Source organism: Ochotona curzoniae, unplaced genomic scaffold (genome assembly GCF_017591425.1).
Source record: "Ochotona curzoniae isolate NIBS_2020 unplaced genomic scaffold, NIBS_Ocur_1.0 scaffold_3208, whole genome shotgun sequence".
NCBI lineage: Eukaryota > Metazoa > Chordata > Mammalia > Lagomorpha > Ochotonidae > Ochotona > Ochotona curzoniae.
Window position 1 is genome coordinate 37141151 of NW_024467106.1, and position 23692 is coordinate 37164842.

At 38.9% G+C, this 23692-nt stretch overlaps 1 protein-coding gene across 3 annotated transcripts in view; it reads left to right on the forward strand.

The window, feature by feature from the left end:
• CAAP1 (caspase activity and apoptosis inhibitor 1) overlaps positions 1-22675 on the forward strand; it is a 59282-nt gene extending 36607 nt beyond the window's left edge. For all 3 annotated transcript variants that reach the window (XM_041004561.1, XM_041004562.1, XM_041004563.1), the window contains one exon: positions 21478-22675. In XM_041004561.1, the coding sequence (XP_040860495.1) occupies positions 21478-21830 (353 nt within the window). In that variant the 3' untranslated portion in view covers positions 21831-22675. The remainder of the gene's footprint in view (positions 1-21477) is intronic.
• Positions 22676-23692: the final 1017 nt, after the last annotated feature.

Below are 23692 nucleotides of genomic sequence, written 5' to 3' on the forward strand. Positions count from 1 at the left end.
CTTACTCGGCTTCAGAAGTGTCTAAAACACATTGATAGCATTAAGCAGAGCTGAGGAAGCAAGTGATTAGAGCATAGTAGATTCCTAGGGCTGAGCTTCTGTTAACAGTCCTTTAGTTCTTTGGAAGGCTTTTTGTAGCTCACATGTCCAGCAGGGTCCATGTTAGAACTTTTTAAAGCTTTGTATAAAGGCTTGGCTAAAAAATCCTGCCATCCCCAGGAATGTCCTTAGCTCTTACTTGTCTGTAGTGTCCCTATATACAATGTAGAACCTTCTTTCCTCACTCAGAGCTCAGCACATGAGGGTGGATTGAAGTGAATGCCTCATTGATAGCCCTGAGATCCTGGATCAGCTTGTATTCTTCATTTGGCTTCAGTCCTGGCAGGATACTGAGGTAGAGTGAAGACTCCATGTTTGAAAAACTTGTCAAAACATTCTGACAATTGACTTAGGAAATTAACTTTAGGAAAGCACCTACGGATAACAAATCTCTTCCAAGCAAAGCAGTTGCTTTGAAAGTATTCAGGCATTACTAAAAATAGTGAGCTAAGAATATTGTTTCTTTACCACACTAAAATAGAGTAAATCTTTCAATGCAAGTTTACCATTGTTTCTAATAATACCATTTTTTGAAGACAAAGTTGCTGCATAGGATGTTAGTACACAATGACTCTGAATGTTAATTTGACAAATTAGCACTCGTATGTGTGTGTCCATGATCACTGAGGCTCTTGACTTGAAATGACTAGACTGTAGAAGCCTCTTGAATCCAAAGACCGTATCAGGCGGCAGTCAAGAGCACGTGTGAAGTGGGAGTTCTCTGCTGCCTTCAGAGAGGAGCACAGCCCTCCGTGCTGGCCACTGGCTTGCACTCGGGCTTGTACCCCAGAGGTCCTTCATGGAGGGACTCTGCACCAGCACCTTGGCTTTCCATACCTGAAATGACCACTTGTTGGCTTTCCAGTCAAATTGGAATGATTTTTGAGGCCATTGAGTGCTACTTAAGATGGCCATTGTATCAGTCAGTTATGTGGTTTGCTTTCCAGTTTTTGAGGTATTTCTCCTCTATAACACTATTTAAATGATCACTTAAACACTTAAAATGCTATGTACATATATAGTACATATATGTATATATACGTGTGCATACACACACAAATACATATTTTACTTATGGAGATTTGAGATCTTATAGCCAGTTTTGAAACTACCCTGAGAAGTGAATCCATAGGAGTGCATGCAGAAGCATACAGCTGGGTCTCTTAGTAGGATTTGAAAAGACAAAGGTAGACATGACTCTCCCCAAGCCCAATTACGCTTACACATTTGACTTAGATTCATTCATTCATCATTAACTGTAATTTCTGAAGCCTAGATTTTCTTTGTGTACTTAAATTGGGGCTCATTATTTAACCAAGTGTGCTAAGGGACTGTATTTTGACCAGACCACTGAGAAGTTTCCTGTTTCAGTAAGCCTGCTGGGGTCTCCCTTGCAGACTAATTACTACGTAACACTTCTTTTGTATATATAAAGCCAGCATGTTTGTGGTGCACACCACCATTATAAAACACTACAGCACACTTAAAAATGCATGGTTGTGTGATTGGGGCTTTTCCTCAGCACTCCAGACAGGCTTGGGCTCTTACCACCATCTCTGGCTGCAGACATCTAAGTTGCATTTCACACCAGGTAGCTAAGTTTCTGGATGGTACTGCTGCAGGGAATTTCCCACACAAAGATGAAGGCAGCCTCAGTTTTTACCGCACACAAAAGAATTTTCATGTGGACAGTTGCAGTGCACAAAGCAAAATTTATTAGGGATGTTAAAGATGGGAACCTCCTGTGAAGCATCAGGAGAGGGGCTCCAAGAGAAAAAAGACCCCCCCAAATGGTGGAAGTGGTGTCCATAAGCACACAAGGGCCACATTGCTTTTCCCTGAACCAGAAGAGGCACCTCAACGGTCTGAAAGAGGTGGAGATGTATTCCAGAGGTCCATGAGAAGGGGGCTAATGACCCTGTTATCTGAGCGCAAAGACTGGCCAAGCTGAGACGCTGCTAACACACAGATGTTAACAGTTTAAAAGGAACACAGAGACAGTGATCTTAACGGAGTTCAGACTGAGTGAAAAAATGAGCTATTCAGATGTTGCTGCAATCTCTGCCTCTATTATGGATAGGCCGCTTTGGGGAATGCCAGGATAGGAACAGATTATGACAAAGAGTCTTAGGCGGAAGACTTATTTTATGTAGCGGGTAAAACTGTTGTATGCCAAGATAGACTTGTATACAAGCAGTTTTGATAATTGATGTTGTTGTGTCTTTCTCTTTCTACTTTATATGGAATCTGCAGTTTCTATCGGAATGACTTCAATATACTTTAGTTTTTCTTTTTCTTTTTCTTTTTCTTTTTGATTTGACCGGGAGAGGAAAAACCCATTAATTTCAAGTATTCTCATGTGATTTAGAAGTTAGGTAAAACCCAGCACCAAGACCTGACTTGCAAGTAGCTTGTGGCAGAGGAATGTGAAGAAAACATTGGATATTTTGTTCAGAGCTTGATGAGTGCAGATATTCTAGTTTTCAAATGTTTAAATTGCAAGAAAAGGAAATATTTATGTGCTTTTTCAATTTGCAATACTAGATAAATATGTGCATGGAATAACTTATTAAAATAGGCCTATCGGGGGTTTTAAAATAAGTACACATTTGAAGCACTATCAAATACAAGAGTGATTTAATTTGTTCTATATTTGGCTTGTTAGAGTAATCATAGGATTAATAGGTAAATTTATTGTTAGATTTTTTAATTTACTTTATTTCAAAGAGGTAGAATTGTCTGTCAGAAAATACAATGTGGAATCCTAAGATTTGTTGCTGTTGCTGAAGAAATATAACAGGTTATCTAAGTCACCACTGGATGGCGCTGTTGTAGAGCAGATGGAGGCGGTGGGTTGTGTTTGGCCTTGGTCTTGAAGTTTCTAGCTGGTTGTTTTCTAGGTTTTTGTAAAGACTGGGGCCCTGTGCATTATTTGTACTTGGGAAAACTGCTTAATAGCTGTTTTCTTAGATTGCTTAGTGGAAGAAGAGTGAAGCATACATTTTTTCCCCTGTTATCTCTACATTTTGTATTCTGTTAGAGAAAAAGAAAAGATGCTTTATTTGGCATTTAGACTTTTTGATGGTTCCTTAGAATATGTTCATTTGAATTCAGACATTAAAATAAATGTAGCTGTATATAAAATGATCAAAATCAATAAAGCATTTATAAGCTCTTACTATGAATCTTTATATATTAAACTTTTCATATGAAAATTATTCTGCATTTGTATTAGAGAAATAACTGTAAGCCCACAGAAAATATTCATACAGTTTTGCTTTTGGTAGGCTTACATCTTGTTACCTAGTAAGGGAAGCTGGTTACTTCGTGCAGTTATGTTTTGGAATTCTCATTCGCAAGTTAGCAGATGTGAGCATCCCTAAGAGAAGTCTCGAAGTCAAGAACTTCGGGAACTGAAAAGCAGACTCTTACAGCTACGGGGAACGTGTTTGTCAGTGGCTTCATGTGTAAGGAAAGCTTAATATAGCTCTTTTTTGGTGGCGTCCTTCAGTCTATGAGCTCAGTGGTCACCTAGCTGTGCTCTTCACAGACCCATCACACCTCTAAAGTAAATAAGTGTGTTTGTGCATATGTATTTTAAATTCTCTCTTTAAATTTCTGGTTTGTAGATAAGGATACTTGTAGGAATTTTTGGAATTTGAAGTTTATTTTGGTGCTAAATTTTGAAATTCATGCTAATAAGGGGTCTTTACACAATTCATGCAAATGCATGTTATGAAAAAATTGTTCATGAATTTGAAAAAAATTTCCAGCAAAATAAACTAATCTTTAATTTGATTTTCCCATGGGTTTTCTGGTAGCTTCATATATATTATGGTAACAGTACAGGTAGTACATGCCAAGTTATAAGTAAGTAACAAATATATACTGAAGCAACTGTTTCAAAATGTTTTCTCTGCTAGGTTTACATAGATAATGAAGTTTATACACCACTACTCTTACATGATCATAAAAGCATGTAGACACTGGAGACAAAGGGTTACTTAGACAATTTGATTTAGTGTCAGAACAAGTTCTATAGAACAGCTTTTGTTCATTATGGTGACTATGTATTGTATTTCTAAAAATTTAGACAAAATGTTCTACAATTGTTTAGTGAAGATATTAGCTATAAAACTATGTGATACCAGTTGAAGTCTGGAACGGATCCATGAGAAACACCATTCTTGTCCTTGTTGCTATTGTTGCTGTAATGAGTGGTGCAGTAGTGGGAAACGAATGTGGTTAAATTGAGACTTAGATAAAAAAAGGGAAAAAATGAATTTCCAGTTGAAAGAGATTTGGGTTTTGCGGAAATGAACGTCGTAATTGTAGCTGAAGGAATAAATACGATTATGAAAAGTAATACTGAGAAAGATACCATCAGTCTTTCACTGCTTTGTCAAGGTAAATAATCATGTTCATGTATTTAAGCATCATCTATAGGTCAAGGGTTTTAGATAGGACCCATGAGCACGGTGGCCTAGCAGCAAAAGTCCTCACCTTGAATGCACCAGGATCCTGCATGGATGCTGGTTCTTCTTCTTCTTTTTTTTTTTTTTTAAAGATTTATTTATTTATTGGAAAATCAGATATACAGAGAGGAGGAGAGACAGAGGGAAAGATCTTCCATCCGATGATTCACTCCCCAAGTGAGCACATCGGCCGATGCTGCGCCGACCCGAAGCCAGGATCCAGGAACTTCTTCTGGGTCTCCCACATGGGTGCAGGGTCCCAAGGCTTTGGGCCGTCCTCAACTGCTTTCCCGGGCCACAGGCAGGGAGCTGGTTGGGAAGTAGAGCTGCCGGGATTAGAACTGGTGCCCATATGGGATTCTGGTGTGTTCAAGGCGAGGACTTTAGCCACTAGGCCACGGCACTGGGCCCGGATGCTGGTTCTAATCCCAGTGGTCCCGCTTCTCATCCTGCTCCCTGCTTGTGGCCTGGGAAAGCAGTTGAGGATGGCCCAAAGCCTTGGGATCCTTCACCTGTGTGAGAGACCCAGAAGAGGTTGTGGGCTCCTGGCTTCAGATTGGCTCAGTTCCAACCGTAGTGGCCACTTGGGGAGTGAATCAGTGAACAGAATATCTCTCTCTGTCTCTCCTCCTCTCTGTATATTTGGCTTTCCAATAAAAATAAATATAAATCTTTAATTTTTTTAAAAGTGTTTTAGATAGCTGCTGTCTGTATGTTTCCACGGGACTTGATGTGGCTTCTTTTTGGAGATCTGAATTGCAGGTTACAAGGTTTAGACAGCCATGGAAGGACTGGACACTGTTCCACGGCTGTCTGGAGTTGGGAGTGGCAAAGCATGTGTATGCCTGTTGTGTTTTCCAAGTTTGTATGTGATTGTTTTGTCTCCTTGAATGGCGTTAACAAATAAGCAGTCACAGAACACAGATTTTAAATAGGAATTTAATTTCTTTAAAGAATTGAAAACACTGGTTCTGGGGAAATGGCGTCTGGTTCCATAGCTGGGGAAGTAAGAAGAGGCTGTGGTGTAACTATCAGCAAGTCTTTGATTTTTAACTTCTCTTTTCATCTCTTTGAACATTTTTGCAAGTTATTAATAGCAATGACACCAAGCAAGATCCTTTCCACTTTTTAAAATTTGTTTCTTTTTATGGGTGGTAGTTGAATGAACACGTGAAATTACATTTTTATCCTATCCTACGAGACTTTTTTTGAAGGCCATTTTTTTTTTTTTAATGTAAGGCTTCTTGATTTCAAGCAAAAGCAATTGGAAATTTTTTGGACAAGCATGCATTTGAATGTGTCTTGTTTTACTCATAATAGAATTATGGAGTGATTTGCAAGAAAACTGTTTGTTTTCATCTTCTTTTGATGCTAGCCATGTTAGTTACTTTGAGATTATGTAGTATAAATCCTCAGCAGATGGTTGATTCCCCTTTGGGGCCCTGTGCGGTCTTGTTCATTACAGTCTTGCCTGGTTCATTAAGGAAAGTACCAACTGACCAGAGTGCTGCTGCCAAAGAAAAGACAGTCAATTCTAGGGATGAATTCAGAAGTTGTCACCTGTTCCTGAACTCTAATATGCCATGACCCAGTTCAAGTGAACACTTTTGCCTTCCATGTCATATAACTGTTAATCTGGTAGAGAACGGAAGCTATCTGTATATTAAACTATCTAGATTACATATAGTTAAGATTTGTTTATTTTTCTTTGAAAGGCAGATTTTACCGGGAGAGAAGCAAAAGCAGAGAAAAGGACTTCCCATCTGCTGGTTCACTCCCCAAATGGCGAGAGCTAGCTTATTGGAAGCTGGGAGCCTGGAGCTGCTTTCTAGTGTCCCAGATGGGCGCAGGGCCCAAAGATTTGACTTACCTTCTGCTTTCCCAGGCAAAAATTAACGACTTTTTTTTTTTTAAAAAAGATTTATTTATTTTTATTGCAAAGTCAGATATACAGAGAAGAGGAGAGACAGAGGGGAAGATCTTCCATCCGATGATTCACTCCCTAAGTGACCACTATGGCCGGAGCGGAGCCGATCTAAAACTAGGAGCCAGGAACTTCTTCTGGGTCTCAAATACTCAGAGTAAACAGCCAGTCATCATCAGTATGCAATAAAGTCACAGTATATCTCACAAAATATACTGAAACTTTATCCTAAAACTAAAAATACTGATTGAAGAATCAGAAAAATAATAAAAACTGTTGGTTTCCAGGGTTTGGGTCATCCCCAGGCCACAGGTAGGGAGCTGTATGGGAAGTTGGGCTGCCAGGATTAGAACCGGCGCTCATATGGGATCCTGGTGCATTCAAATTGAGGACTTTAGCTGCTAGGCCACCGCACCGGGCCCAGGACTTTTTTTAAAAGTAACTTCAGATTTACAAAAAAAAAAAATTGAGCAAAACGTACAGAGAATTTTCATATACCTACACATCACCTTTACCCAGTGAGCCACTTAGTAACTAATTCTCAGTAATAACTCAAGTTCATATATACTTCGTGATTGACTTTAAAAATATTCCATGGGTTTTGATACTTGTAAGATGATATATACTCCTTTTAGGGAAGCATATAGAGAATTTTAACCTTAAATATGAATGTTTACATATTTATTCTCTTTCTCCCTCTCATGCCTGAAAACAATCATTGATTATTTTTTACCTGTGTCTGTAGTTTTTGCCTTTTCTGCAATGTTGTACTGCTGGAGTCATTTAATGTGTAGACTTTTTACGTTGGTTTCTTTTATTAGCAACACGTGTTGAAATTTCTTATTTTCCAAAGTATATGTATATGTAAATTATGTACATGTATATATATGTATATACATATATACATATGCATATGTAAATTATATGCATTTAGGAGTATACAGGGTGGTATTTTAGTGCACTTTTTGTACCTTGATAGTGCATTTCTTTTTATCACTGACTAGCTTTGCGTTTACTTATTTATAATTTATTTACTTATGTAATACCAAGTTTAGTTTTATAAGTAGTAATCTGTATCCAGAGTGTACTAGTTTGCGTTCACACCAGATATGGATGAGAGTGCTGGTTGCTCCTCATCATGAAGCATTTGATGGTGTCAGCATTTTGGATTTTGCTCATTTGAATAGGTATGTGATGATTTTTTTTCCTTTGTAATTCCCTAATGATATACTGTACATATTTTCAAAATCTTATTTCCACTTGCATGCTATTTTTAATGCAAGATTTATTTATTCTTGAAAGCAGATTTACAGAGAGAAAGAGAGATGCAGAGAAATCTTCTGTTGGCTGGTTCACTCCCCAAATGGCTGCAGTGGCCGGAGTTGAGCCGATCCAAAGCGAAGAGCTTCTTACAGGTCACCCGCCTGGGTACAGGCACCTAAATGCCATCCTTTCTTCCCAGGCCATAAGCAGGGAGCTGGTTCGGAAGTGGAACTGCTAGGACACCAGCCAGTGCCCTAAGAATGTTGATCCTTGCAGGTAGAACATTAGCCAATTGAGTCATTATGTCAGCCCCTACGTATGTCCTTTAGTGAGTTATCCCTTAAGAAAAAGTAAACCATTTAAAAATTTATTTTAAATTAGATTTTGTATGTTTTTGGTTTTTTTTAAGAGATTTTATATTATGGATAGTAATCTTTTATCAGATATTTTATACTTTTTACCTTGTTGCGGCTAGTCCTTTGTTCTCTTAATATTTATTCATTCTTAATATATTTTTTAAGTCTGTAGTTTCTTTTTTAAAAGATTTATTTATTCTTATTGGAAAGTCAGTTATATGTAGAGAGGAAAATCTTCTGTCCACTGATTTACTCCCTAAGTGGCTACAATGGCTGGAATTGAGCTGATCCAAAGCCAGGAACCAGGAGCTTCTTTTGGGTCTTCTACATGGGTGCAGAGTCCCAAAGCTTTGAACCATGTTCTAATGCTTTCCCAGGCCACAAGCAAGGAGCTGGATGGGAAGTGGAGCAGCCAGGATATGAACCAGTGCCCACATGGGATCCTAGCATATGCAAGGCGAGGATTTAACTATGAGGCTATGGCACCTGGCCCCAGCTGCAGGAGTTCTTTAGTCCAGGAGCTTTGCTCTTTGCTGTTCCCCTACATGCTTCTGTCTTGTGATCAGACTACTGTTTTGAAGAGCTCATAAACCTATTAAGCCTGAACTTTTTCTGGGAGTTAATGCTCAAGGTTTCTGAGAGGTTGTCTTACAGAAGTAACTTCCTTTTGGAAACTAGAACTCTGTTTCGGTGTTTCACTGACACATGACCTGGTTCACAGCAGGTCTCTGGCTTGGAAGGAAGTCTGTTGATGGGGATAAGCTTTAATACTTACAACCCAATTTGTTTAACTCTGAGATTTTTGAAGCCTAAGCAGCTTTCGTTAACCTGCTTCTGCTAATTTCACGCCTTCTCAATGTGATTATCACCTAGTTCATACTATGATTATATGTTTATTTTCTTCTGTTGTAACATTGTCCAACTATTAGTAACTGTTTCAGTTCAACAGACATTTAGGAGTGCTTAGTGAATCTGATATGGTTCCTACCCTACATAGCTTTCCATTTGGTAGTATTTTTGTTTATGTGTAACTGTCTTATTTAAATGAAGATCTTTTGGACAAAGAATGTGTTCAATAACTCATAGTATGCACTCAATAAATTGAGTAATAAAATGGACAGTTTGAGTGAAAATATCCCTTCTTTCTGAAAAGTCCTGATCAGTATTATTCTTTATAGAGGAAATGGATTATTACCTTCTTTTACCCCTTATTATTCTAAATCCTTTTCTACGCTAAAGAACATGTTCTTTTTGGGACTGGTGTGGTGGCTTAGCAAGCTGATCCTTAGATTGCAGCATCAGCATCTCATATAGGCACCAGTTCAAGTCCCAGCTGTTGCACTTCCAGTCTAGTTCCCTGCCTTTGGTTTGGGAAAGCAGTAGAGGATGGCTCCAGTCCTTGGCCCCTGCAGCCACATGGGAGACCTGGAAGAAGCTCCTGGCTCACAGTTTTATATCAGCCCGGCTCTTACCATTGTGGCCATTTGAGGAGTGTATCAGTGGGTGGAAGATCGTTGTCTCTATGTCTCCACCTCTCTGTGTAAACTGCCTTTCAGTTACAAGTAAATAAATCATAAAAAAGTATGTTCTTTTCATGCATACTTTTTTTTCTGGTCTTAACAAAGCTGAGTTATTTAGTTTTTGTTTCCCCTAGCTTTTAGCTCTATTTTTATTACTTATATAGATTTACACCTGTCTTTTATATTAATCATTGATTATCTGTCCTTTTTAAAATATGTGGCTCTTATAGAGATTCCTCTGTGGCTTGCATTTGTTTGGATGAATCTTCATGTGGGTAATTAATGCTTAGAATGAATTTTCCATTTTAGCATCTGTCTACAGTCCTCAACTATCTTTCCTCCTGAAACGGTACCCTCTCCAACTCTTCTGAAAGCATCCTGAGAACTTTTTACCATGGTTGCTACCTTCACCATCATGGGTTCTAAAGTGACAGTTATGTATCTTACAGGCTCTCACTACTTACTTTTCATATTTTTTTTACTTTTGGAAACCAACAGTTTTTTATTATTTTTCTGATTCTTCAATCAGTATTTTTAGTTTTAGGATAACATTTCAGTATATTTTGTGAGATATACTGTGACTTTATTGTATACTGATGTTGACTGGCTGTTTACTCTTTGAGTATTTGAGAGTATTTAAAAAGTTTGAGAAAAAAGGAATTCAAATATGGATTTACTTTGGTGTAAACTTTTTTTGACATCTATACATAGTTTTTTCACAATATATTTGTCACATAGTATGTTAAGGCTTTTAATATGTATTTTTACATTATCTAAAACTTGATTAAATCTGTAATCTGTTTTTGAGCCTATGTTATGTTTAAGCAAACAAAGACAGTGACAGGAAATAGAGTTTGGGAAGCCTTGAGCATGCCTTCCTCGATGGGGAGATTGTAGAGCACTGAGGTGTTACCAGCGCACCTGTGGAGTGGTGTTTTCTTTTGAGTTAGTTCTAGATCTTCATGCTAAACTCTGCTGCTTGAAAGGATGGATTCTTAGACGGTTGCTCTATCTTCATTCCCCTCCCCGCCACCCTTTAGATGTATCCTTCCTCCCTCCCTTCCTCCTTTCCTTCCTCCCTTCTTCCCCTACTCCTTTCCCTCTCTCAGCAGAAGGCTGGCAGGTGCCAGTGCTGTGTTTTGGATTTCCTAACTTCCTGAAACTTCAGCCAAGTAAACCACTATTCTTTAAAAATTTCCTACTGTTAGGTATTTGTTATATCAACAGAGAACACACTAAAGTACAAGTTATTTTAGTAGTTAGTAATCTACTTCCTTTGGAACTTTTGAGGACCTTTTTTGTTTTTTTTAAATTATTGAACTATGATATGATATTTCCCAGGATATATGTTAGGTATGATGGTCTGTACTTGACTAGTCCTTTTAGAGTGAAAAAATATTCTTTACTTTAGATTAGTTTTCTTCCAGGTTTTTATTATTTATTTTCAATTTCCGCTTTCTTTTTGCTTTCTTTTTGCTTTCTGACCTTTGTTCTCCCACTTTATTTAATTTCTTGATATTCAGTTTTCAACCTTTGAAAGTATTCTGTTGCTAATATTTTATGCTGTTTTATTTTCCCTCAGTATTTGATAGATCTATGTATTTTTAACGTTCTCTCCTATGACTTGAATGTAACACAGGGAGTTTTTTTAATTTACCCTTTACTGCCAGTGTCTTGTACATAGAAGATGCTCAATAATATTCACAACTATATGACTGTTGACCTCTTTGTTGTTAATCCTTATCTCCTTTTGCTACATATTTAAAATCTATTTACCATTTTCCTGCTTTTTGAGAGATTTTGTTAACATTATTTTCCTGCAATGATTGTATGTTTGCATTTGGCAATTGCAATTTTATACTCTTAATAATTCGTATTCTCTGGTTGGTTTTGGTTTGCCTCTTGTTTAATTCAGTAACTCACTCTCAAGAGGTTTCAGTAACAGGCAGCCAATCATAATATTAGAAACACTTTTATTTTATACCTAGTTTTGATTATTTGAATTGCTAGCAACTAGAACATAGTAAGCCCTGCCAAGGTTTAATTGTGCTAGCATAAGTTAGAAGTTGTTTTTAATTTTAAATTTAATTTAATTTACAGAGTTTTTTATTTGCAGAGTTGCAGCAGTTGGGTAGAGGGGAGGAGAAACAGAAAGAGATCTTTCATTTGGGTTCACTCCCAGGAATAGCTGCAAACTCCAGGGCTTGACCAGATCAAAGTCAGGAGCTTAGAGCTGCTAGTGGGGTCTCCTTTGTGGGTGCAGGGACCTGCACTGCTCTCCCTGATGCATTGACAGGGAGCTGGATTAGAAGCAGATGGCCAGGTCTTGAAGCAGACCATAGGAGGCATTGCAGGCAGTGACTTAACCCACTCTACCACATTTTCGACCCCTGTTTTTAATTTCTGTGGCTAGAAATCTCTGATATTATTAACAAATCTTGTATGTTTGTTTACTTTTTCTAGTTTTCTGTTTAAAACTTTTATTGTAACAAAATACAATACTATATACATTTTTCCTGTGTTTAGCATGCAAAGTCCCTGTGGCTCTTAAACATTGAGGTTGTTAAAGATGATAATAAAAATATAAGTTTATGACTTAATTTTCCTATTAAGTAGTATATTCTGTTTTATTTGTATCCAAAGTATATTATTCTGAAGAAATTGGATCTTAAGTAGTAATTTATTCTTCCCCTTGTCAGATAATATTTATGAAGAATGTTGGGTGTACTATTTTATTGCCCAGTATCTTACTTTTATAGTTTTGTCCCACATTCATAACTGGCTTTGAATAATAAGCAAATACTACACTGATAAATCATTTCATTTATTTATCTGTGTCAGTGATGAATTTGAGTAATGATTGATTCATTTTTCCTGTCTAGATACTGAGTGTAGATGGATTGGTTTTTATTTAAAAAAAATCTTTAGTACTTGGGATTTTGCTGGGATATGAATCAGTCAGTAGGACATAACCTAGTATGAAAACTACCCTCCGCCCGAAAAAACAATGTTTGGAAGAAGAGAATAGCAAGAAAACAGTGGATGTATACAGACCAAAGGACAGTGTGATTGAATGTACATCACTATCTGCTTTGCCAGGGCATTGGCCATAAGAAGTGCTGGATAAATCCCTGAACCTTTTATTGTTATTTCCCTAAAATATCTTTTAACTCTTAGTTTTTCTTTTATATATCTTTTGCCTAGCCAGGCTTGAAAAATGTTTTATTCCTTTTGCATAAGTTATTTAGTTCATTTCTTCATTTGTATTGTTTTCTCTAAAGTGCTCTATATGATTTATAGTATCATAGGAGTCACTCATCTTAAATGTAAGAATACATATTAGGGACTGCCGCAGTAGCCAGGTGGCTGAAGTCCTCACCTTGCATGTGCCAGGATCCCATATTGCCACCAGTTCTAATCCCAGCAACCCTGGTTCCCATCCAGCTCTCTGCTTGTGGCCTGGAAAAACAGTAGAGGATGGCCCAAGTGTAGTATTTGCTCATTATTCAAAGCCAGTTATGAATGTGGGACAAAACTATAAAAGTAAGATACCGGGCAATAAAATAGAACACCCAACATTCTTCATAAATATTGACAACAAGAAGAATAAATTGCTACTTAAGATCCAATTTCTTCAGAATAATATACTTTGGATACAAATAAAACAGAACATACTACTTAATAGAGAAAATTAAGTCACCCTGCACCCATGTGGGAGATCCGGAAGAAGCTCCTAGCTCCTGGCTTTGGATTGGCTCAGTTTTGACTGTTGTGGCCACTTGGGGAGGAGAAACAGAGTAGAGGAAGGCCCAAAGCCTTGGGAGACGGGAAAAAGCTCCTGGCTCCTGGCTTTGGATGCTCCCAGCTCTGGCCATTGCCATCAGTTAGGGAGTAAATCAGTGGATGGAGGTTCTTTCTCTCTGTAAATTTGACTTTTCCAACAAAAATAAATAAATCATATATGTATGTATAGTAAGTCCTCTTTGTGCCTTGCTTAAAGCTGTTTTAGTTATTTTGTTGCTTTGTAATGAGTATAATTTTTTGGTTGTTTTCTTTGCTATTCTGTTTTTCGTTATTAAACATCTTTTTATAGTTTAAATTTTTACTTAGAATTTTTAGTTATATACTTAACATTTTTGCTGCGGATTCACCTGGGCACTATTTTTCTTGGTAAATTTAAAAGGTCTTCCTTAATTGGGCCCAATGGATCAGTGGCTAGAGTCTTCACCTTGTATGTGCTAGAGTCCCATAAGGGCTCCAGTTTGTGTCCTGTCTGCTCCACTTCCCACTCAGCTCCCTGCTTTTGACCTGGCAGAGCAGTAGAGGACGGCCCAAGCCTGGGACCCTTAACACTTGTGGGAGAAGCTCCTGGTTGCGGGCTTTGGATAGGCTCAGTCCTGGTTGTTTCAGCTACGTGGGAAGTGAACTAACAGACGGATCTTTTTCTCTTTTTTTTATCTTTTTTTGTCTGCTTTCCTGTAAATCTGCCTTTCTAATAAAAGAAAATGAATCTTTACAAAAATTTAAAAATATCTTCCTTAGTTTAATATTATATGTCTGAAATTTTTATTTCTACTTCCCATTAAAATCTTTAAAAAAAACTTTAAAAATTAAGTGGTCTTAAGTGCTAACGTGTTTGTAAAGCTCAAATACCTCATTTTCTGCAACTGATTTTTGAGATTTTTTTTTAACATCAATCATGCTACAGAATGACTTCTAATTATTATTGAAACATTTTTTTGAATTTGATTTTGTGAAAACTGATTATAACAATATAGTAAAATAGATATCACATTACCTCTGATGTCTGGGATATGTCCTGCTACTAATTAGATTGTATTTAAAGGAGTAGAAACAATTTAGCTTTTTTATTGATGTGTTAGTGCTTATGTAGACTCATACACCTGTATAAAACCTGATACTTCTTTGTGGAATTTCTAAATACTGTATATGGACAGTTATATCCCCTTGAAACTATGAATGTGCAAACGTGGGGGTGCAGGTTCACATGCAGAGAGCAGGGATTCCGAAGGAAATTTCATAGGCTCTAGGTGGATATGTTAGCATAAAGTTTCTTCAGTATAAGGAATCTATCAGCTCCACTTCTTCTATGTTAAGGATCATAACTGATTGGGAAAAACCTGTAATTTCCTATTGCCAACAAGAGGAGGAAATATTTTTGCAGTGTACTTACATGGATGCAAGTGATATTTTCAAAAGGGAGTTCATACTGGTCAACTAGAATTACAAAAATTAAGATACAGTACAAAGTGCTTGAAGCATGATCCCGAGATCTTCAAATAATTTGTCGTGTGTCGTGCAAGTGACTTAACTTGCCCTTGCATTTGTGAAGTAAAGTACTATACTGAAGTATTTCTTTTTTTTTTCTTTTCCCATTTTTATTACATTTTTTACAATCTTTATATAATTAATTAGGGTAAAAAGGTTCAAGGGCTACAGGAAGTGGGTAAGACTATTATTTCCACATTGTTTCCTTCATATATCTGAGGAAAAGGGGGTTTTAACGGAGAAGCCCAGTCCAATTTCCCACTCACCCCAGGTCCCTGTTGTGGGGTATGCTCTGAGGGTCTTGCTCAAGTGGTTTTGACAGTTCAACAGTTATGAATTGCTGCCAGTCTCGCCACTCCAAGCACGATGAGGTCGTTGAAGAATCCACTGATTGACATAGTCCATCATAGTCTCCATTTGCCCTGTTTTGCACTGCGAACATATGGCTGAGGTGGTTGATTGACTTGCTCTGTCATCTGTCTTTTCTTGGTTAGGTTCTGAGTCTGGCAGTTTAATTGGGTAGATCCCTAAAGCAACTTTGTCTGAGGTGTTCCCAGACCAGATTCTTGTATGTACTAGCAAGCACAGAGCCCAGCACAGTCCATCGCTCCAATCAGCTGGCGGCTGCAACTGCTGGGTCGGATCTGTCTCCAGCTCTGTCTTCCACTGGAACCAATGGGTGTTGAAGACCAGCCTGGTTCCGCCCGGCACACACTTGGCCCTCACATAAATCAGCGGGAGCTGCAGCCTAGTTGGAGTGACCCACAATAACCCCCACCAGGCCTGCTCCCTACCCTGGTTTGCCAGTATGTACAGTGCACTAGTCTAGTCTGACCCACATCCCATTTGGCTCTCATACATGTCAATGGGCATTAAAGCCTAGCTCCATCTAACCAGCTCCACTATGCACCCCACACAGATGTTGTTGGGTGTCTTTCTGTCTAGCCACCCCAGCCCCTGTCCTAGTTTTCGTGCCCTCCTGTGGCAGTGGTAACCCAAGAGGGAGGAGCCCACTATTTCCCTCCCAGGCCATTCCCACTCCTGGATTATGCACTTTCCAGATGGTTCTGTAGTGTAACTTGACAGAATTAGCCCTCAGTGCCAGCTTCTGCTAGCTGATGCTGTGGCTAAGCCCTAACAACCCTCACCCACTCTAATTTTGGTTGGCACCAGTAAGAATAATCAGCCCAGCCTGGCTTTTCCCTGATCTAGTCCACATGAGGTGCATAAGTGTTGTAGCCCTGCTTAGTCTGGTCTGCCCCCATCCCAGCTCGCACTCTCCAGTGGGAGTAGCCTTCCAGCAAGGGAACCACCCCCTTATTCCCCCTACCGGCTCTGCCCCTCCCTTCCTGGTTCTCATGTGTGCTGGTTGGGCGCTGTGGTCACTTCTGGTATAGGCAACGTCACCTTGGCATTCCTTATTGTGCACTGGTTTTTTGTCGCGACCAAACCTGGCTCGACCCACACTCTGTTCTGGTGCTTGGATTTGCTAGTGGATGATGTGAACTGATTCAGCCTCGTATGCCCGGACCCATGCCAGATGTATGCCCCTGGGTAACTTTCCATGGCCTGTTCTGGGTTGTTTCCTTTCATGCCTCTTGCTCTTATCTGCAGGGTCTATGTCCTGCCCCCCAAGGAGTTGCACAGGCTCCTCCATCAGAACCTCTCCCAATGTCAGATTTCACGCATACCAGGGAGTCCATGAGCCAGCCCTACTCAGTTCACCTCCTGACCTAGCAGGAACAGTTGCTTTTCCCGAGTGGCATTCAACCCAATCTGGTTCTTACTGTTGGATGTTTCAGCCCAGCTACGACTCTTCCATACCCACATATAGCTCACACATGGCTCAGTAGGGGCTGAGACCTAGCCTAGTCCATCCCACATCTGCCCTGGTCTTCCAGAGCACCAGATCGTGTTGGAGTCTAGCCTGGCTTGGTGCATCCAATCCCAACCCACACTTGTGCCAAGGGAGACTGCAGCCATATCCATATCAGAACACAGCCCCCATTCCAGCCCTGTGCTCCTTGGTGGGAACCTCAATCCAGCTAGGGTGTCCCCTTAGCTCCCCAACCAGGCCTGTTCCCAGCCATAGATTGCACGCATGCCAGTGGTTGCTCTGACTCAGCTTGGCACAGCCCCTCACCTCTCTCGGCCCTTGCCTTAGATACTGTGTCTTAGCGTCTCTGGCTCACACAGACCAGTAGGTGCAAGAGCCTAGCTCGGCATTGACCTGTGCTCTATCCTGATTTCTAATTTTGCTTGTGGACTAAGCTTAGTCCTGCCTGGTCCACCCCGTTGCATTACCAGTCCACACATTAGCCAACCATTGGAGCTACTTTGCCCAGCTTGTCCAACCCCCAGGTCTGAACCATGTGTTCACCAGCGGGAGCTATGACCCGCCAGGGGAGCTTCTCAAGTTCTTCCACTTGACCCATTCCCTGACCCAGTTCTTCTACATGCCATTGGGTTTTAGGCCAGTGTCTGGCATAGTTTGGCCTTCCAATTGGCCTTGTATGAGCTGGTGAATATTTCAGCCCAGCCCACCCTACACCCTAAACAGGATGCACATTTGGGTGCTCCTGCCTTGACCAGTCCACACTGTTGTGGATTCCTTTACCTGTGAGTGATGGCAAGCTCTTTGGTCATACCTAGTTTAGTCCATCACCCCTTCAACTCTTGAGCTAGCCAGTGGGATTAGTATTTCCACAGGGTTTGGCCCACATCCCCCACAGAATCTACCCCCGAATATGGTTCCTACGTGTGCTGCTTAATGTCATGGCCCTACCTAATATGACCCGTTTCCTGATCCATCGTCATATCAGGTTATAGGATATGGTCCTGCTAGACAAACCCCAAGCCTTAACTTGCATGGACTGGTATTTGGAGGTCATCATTGTTCAGTGATTGCAAATACTACACTGGATTTAAAGGAGTTTTGGTATATCAGTCTTATCCATAAAGATCATCTGGTCCCTCTCCTCTAACCTACTAGGTCTTATTACCCTCCCTTACCCTCAAAGGAAAAGTTACTCTGTCGTTGGGAAATCTTTAGGATTGATTGACATCCCAGATGTACAGTGCGCTTAACATGGAGATAGCTAAGCAGCAATTCAAAGCCCCAAAACCCCAGAGTGCACTGGCTGTCCAGGGACAGGTAACCGCATGGACGCACTGGCCAGAATCGGGGCTCTGAGCATGGAGACGATCCTGGCCTAGCACCCACCAGCAGCCAATAGGCTGCTGGAAGTTTAAATCCCCAGGTCCCAAGTTCACCTCCTCCGCAATCCCATCCCCTGCGCCATCATGGTTGCGGGTGGGACCCCAGACCCGCCCAACCCTCCGACTTTCCCTTCAGTGAACTCATCATGAAGGGAACAGTCTCTGGAGATCGGGCAGGCCCAGGGACAGGTCACCGCGTGGACACAGTGGCTGGAATCTGGGCTCCAAGCATGGAAATGATCCCAGCCTGACACCCTGGAAGTTTCTATACTGAAGTATTTCTTTTTTGTTTTTTAAGTCTATTTTTTTAAAGATTTATTTATTTTTATTACAAAGTCAAATATACAGAGAGGAGAGACAGAGAGGAGAGAGGAAGATCTTCCATCCGATGATTCACTCCCCAAGTGACCGCAACGGCCGGTGCTATGCTGATCTGAAGCCAGGAACCAGGAACTTCTTTCCAGGTCTCCCACGCGGGTGCAGGGTCCCAAGGCTTTGGCCCGTCCTCGCCTGCTTTCCCAGGCCACAAGCAGGGAGCTGGATGGGAAGGATGGGAAGTGGAGCTGCCAGGATTAGAACCGGTGCCCATATGGCATCCTGGCGCTTTCAAGGCGAGGACTTTAGCCACTAGACCACGCCACCGGGCCCTATACTGAAGTATTTCTACAAGGAGTTTTTGTCTGTGTTTCAGAGGTAGTGGACAAATGAAACCTTATTTGCATTCAGCAGTACTGATTTACCAATTTGGATTTTGGATAATTTGCAAATGAAGAATACCAATTTTATATCCCACCGTTTCTTCAGTGTTAGAATGTATGTACTGTTTTTGATATAAAACAAAGTCCATATCCTGCCTACTAACACATTTCAAACATACCCATAGACATCATAAATAAGAAAATATTTCTTGTCCAGATTTTTTTCCTTTTTGCAATACTAGGTCTGTTGTGTATAAATATTTTGACGTAAACTTTTGGTGTTGATGGTTTTATAAATATTTTATGAGAAGCTAAAGGCAAAAGAGCTCTTTAATGGTGGTTACTTCTTAAATAAGCTCATAGAAATAGACTTAAAGTGATCTAGAATAAATGAGAATCTCAAGATCAGTGCTGCTTAGTGATTTGGAAAGGATTTGAAGACATGGATCATTTCTCAGAAAAAAGGAACACAATATTCTCTTTAAAAGAATTATCTATAAATAGCATTCTTTATCCTTGTAGTTTCTTGGTGTTAAATACAGATTCAGTGGTGGGTAACAGTGACAGTCAGACTGAAGATTTGCCAAATATGTATCTCCTTAGGTTGTACTAGTATAGATTCTTTACTTTCAATGAAAATAGCTCTTACAAGTTTTGCTATCCTTTTCAAGTTTATCTGCATGCAGAATCAAGGCAAACTAATTTAATAAAATGTGTGTAGTTCAAGTTTTGCGATTTTACATGTGTACAGGATTGCATAGTTGTGTTGTATCTTTGAACTAAGGTAATAGGTAAACTGGCATGTGATACTTTTATATCACAGTTACAATACGTGAACATGATAAGTAAGTTTTTCCTTTAAAAATATCTGTTGCCAAAAAGGTTGTTTAGTAAAAGAAAAAGACTAAATTAGTAAAATATAATTTATCCCCTTGTAATTTATCTTTTTTTGGCTGCCATTAGAAATTTTGTTTGGAATTATTGTTCTTGTGATGAATATATTAAAGTGGAACAGGTACAGCCTGAAATGTTGTAATTTATATGTGTCTGCGTAGTCCTAACTTAGCATACTATTAGATTTTGAACATTAGAAATAGTCTAGGACAAGTTTCTTTCCTTTTTTGGAAGTAAGTTTCTGAGAGGCCAAGGGACTTGCAAACATCAAGTATTTCATCGCAGAGTAATGATGTGAACTCCTAACTGAAATTCTTCCCCTCTCTCCACCTGTCCTGTGTGCTGTGTGTTCCCTTTGTTATTTGGCAATAAGTGCAAGAGTGAAAAACACATCTTCATTTTCAAAGCCTTAAGTTTTGAAGTCCTTTACATAGCTTTCAGATTTTCATTCAAAACCAGTGACTATAGATTAAGAATTTTAGGTTAAAGCCTGCATTAAAATTAGACTTTGAGGCTATGAATCACTTAACAGTTCTTTATTTAAATAAGGTTTTGCCTCAAATTATAATACTTATACCAAATATTGTTTCTTAATAAAAACTGGTAAATCCATTTTTTTTCCACAATTTTTATGTTACTACTTGAAAGTACTTTTTTCTTTAGGGAAATAATGTAAAGTATTCTTTGGCATCAGATAATTAAAATTGCAATTTTTTTCCAATCTGTGATGCAAAAATATTTATTTGTTTTCCATTTTAATTTTGGAATAGGGAGTAATTTTTGAATTATAATGATGTAGGAGGATTGGTCAAGGTCAGTAAATCATCTGTTATAAAATTAATAGAGTGGGTTTGTTTATGTCCTTTCTATGTATTTCTATTATAGGAAATTTCCACTTCTCAATCTATGTTGTATGAGTAAGTTTTCTCTACTATTACTAATCAATTTTTACCCACTGTTTTGGAACTTATTACCTTCTTTAACAATAACAACAACAAAATCTTAGGGTTTTAATTGATAAATAAAGTGCTGTTCATCCTCAGCTGGCACCAGGGCCCAAATGGCTGAGAGGCATTTTGTGCATCTGTAATCAGGTCTTAGCTTGAGTTACAGGGATTTTACATTGCATGCATTTAAAGAAACCTGCATGGTGGGAACTTCATTAATTAAAGCCCTTTTCGTGAAATGTTGCCCTTATGCATTCTCATTTGACTTAGAAGCAGGTGTGTGAAGAAGCATACAACAAGATCTGGGGTAACTGCTACCATCTACGTCATAGCAGTGATTTTTTTTTTTTGTAGGTTGCAGAACAAAGTATTTTAAACATTTTCTAAAACTGTTTTACTTCTTTAGTAATTAGCAATATGCTATCCCAAGGATTTCCAATGTTAATTTTCATCTTATAATGCAGACACTAGGCTGTGATATAAAACATAAAGCCATTTTAATTAGGAAAACAGATCATGAGAACTCCATATGAGGGAATAAATTTCTAAATGCTTCCATGTTCTACTTAAGTGGAATAAAAAAATACATTTGAATTTACATTAAATTGGGTCTGTTTTGAAAGCTGAAGAGTCAGGGGAAAAGGGGTTGGAACGGGAATCTGGAGTGAGTTTGGGATTCCCTGATGGGGAGGGGGGATAGAGTAGCCCTTCAGTCATGGAGAGGAGGAAGCTTTTGACCCAGGGTATTCAGGTTATTTGGTTCTCCCCTCCCCCCTTTTTTTGTTTATTACAGGCAAAGGGGAAGATAGTGATGTACTCAGTATAAATGCAGATGCTTATGACAGCGACATAGAAGGCCCCTGCAACGAAGAAGCAGCTGCTCCTGAAACCTCAGAAAATACAGTCCAAAGTGATGCTGGTCAGATAGATGATCTGCAGAAAGACATTGAAAAAAGTGTGAATGAGATTCTGGGACTGGCTGGGTCAAGCCCAAAGGAACCAAAAGCAGCCACCCTGACTGTCCCTCCGCCAGAAGATGTTCAGCCTTCTGCACAGCAACTGGAGCTGCTAGAACTTGAGATGAGGGCAAGAGCAATTAAGGCCCTCATGAAAGCTGGGGATGTAAAAAGCCAGCCTAGATACTGAACTGCACTTTGAATTTTGAGTGTGTTTGAATGAAGCTATGCCATACAATTTTGTATCTGAAGTTTTATTTGGATCCTATGTGGTATTTCTCATGTGACCCTCATTAGGTAAACTCATCACAGGCCTGATGTTATCCATGGTTAACTTTCATTGGTTACTTTTGTATTATAGACACATTACTATTTTTGAATTCATGGTAAAAATAGATGGGTAGCCTGGATGCTTTGTTAGGTTTTTCGCTGTGTCTGCCAATTAATACTTTATAAACCATTAGCAAAGAGTCATGCTTTTTTTTTCCTATTACTTTCAATATTTTGGCACCAAACCTAGGAGCTGAAGAGAGATCGACAAGGCATGTTTCTCTACCTATATTTTGCAGTGGAATATTAAATTATTGCTCCCACATTTAGCAGTTTAAGAAATTTATTTTTTTATTTATATTTGCCTTTAAAATATGAACTGTTTTGAAGATGTCTCCTGTGGATGAGTATTTCTTAAGTTAAAACTGAATCACAGTTTTGGTTAAAAGGCTACACCACCTGAAATGACTTAGAAAAACTTTTTTATAAAGGGAAGAATGAATTAATTTAAGGCAATTTTTAGCAGTGCAGAATTAATTGTCCATGTGCAGTCCTAGCAGACAGACCATTCTAATGGGTATTTGATACTCTTGGACATTTTGTTCACGTTTTTTCTTCAATAAAAAGGAACAAATTTTCCTTTACATTCCAAGCTACCAGAAAAGGAGAAACTTCTATCATGTAAGATTTTATCTGATACTGTTACTTGAAGATCTGATGCGCTTTATTCCATGAACCAAAAGTAATAAAAGACTGTTGTCTGAATCTGAAGACTTTACATTGTTTTCAAAAAGTGAAATTAATTTCAGGATCCTTTGATAAGTTGATGTTGTAATTAATGCAATTTTGCATAGTTTCTATAAATAAATATCTTGCCACAATTAGAGATGTTTTTCGCTCCATTACAAAATGCAGTCATTTGACACCAAAACAAGTTTAGATAAAGAAACTTTGCTCAAAATAAATTAATTTTCCTAAAATATAAACCTGAAGCTGTTGTTTTTATAGTTGATGACAAATATGGCATACTTCTTAAGCCATGCTCTACTAATGTAGCATGAAATTTTTCTTACATACAAAAGTTACATAAGGATTAATTTTAGAAAGTTTTCTAGAAAATGGAAATAACTTTATGTAACGTTTGAGTTGCAATTACAAATTTTTGTAATCTTTCTGATATGCATATTAATAATCTTACCATTTTTTCCTCTCCTTGAGTCTTTGTTTAAAAAGGTTTATTTGTTTTTCTTGGAAAGGCAGATTTACAGCAAGAAGGGGAAAAAGAAAAATCTTCTATCTGCTGGTTTACGCTCAGAATGGCCACAGGGCTGGTGGCTAAGCCAATCTGAAGCCAAGGAGTTTCCTCTGTGTCTCCCAAGTTGGGCCAACCTTCACTACTTCCCTAGGCCATTGGCAGGAAATGGATTGAAAGTGGAACAGCTGAGACACAAACCTGTGTCTTTAGTGGGTGCCAGCTTTTGCAGGTGTAGTATTAACCTATTTTGCCCCCAGGCTGCTCCCTCCTGAGTCTAATGAACTATAGTACCCTATATCATTTAGAGTCAGGCATTGGAAACATCTGGCCTGTGAACCAAATAAAGCATACAAAAGCATTTCGTCTGGTCCTGTGTCAGTGATCTGCAGGCTGGATTTGAAATTAGGTAAATCTATTACAGGCTAATTTTTAAGTTGAAATTTTGTATAGCCTTTAAATGATATTACAAATATCCAAATGACCACTGGCAATAAAATGGTACCCAATTTCCTGTTTAAAATAATTAT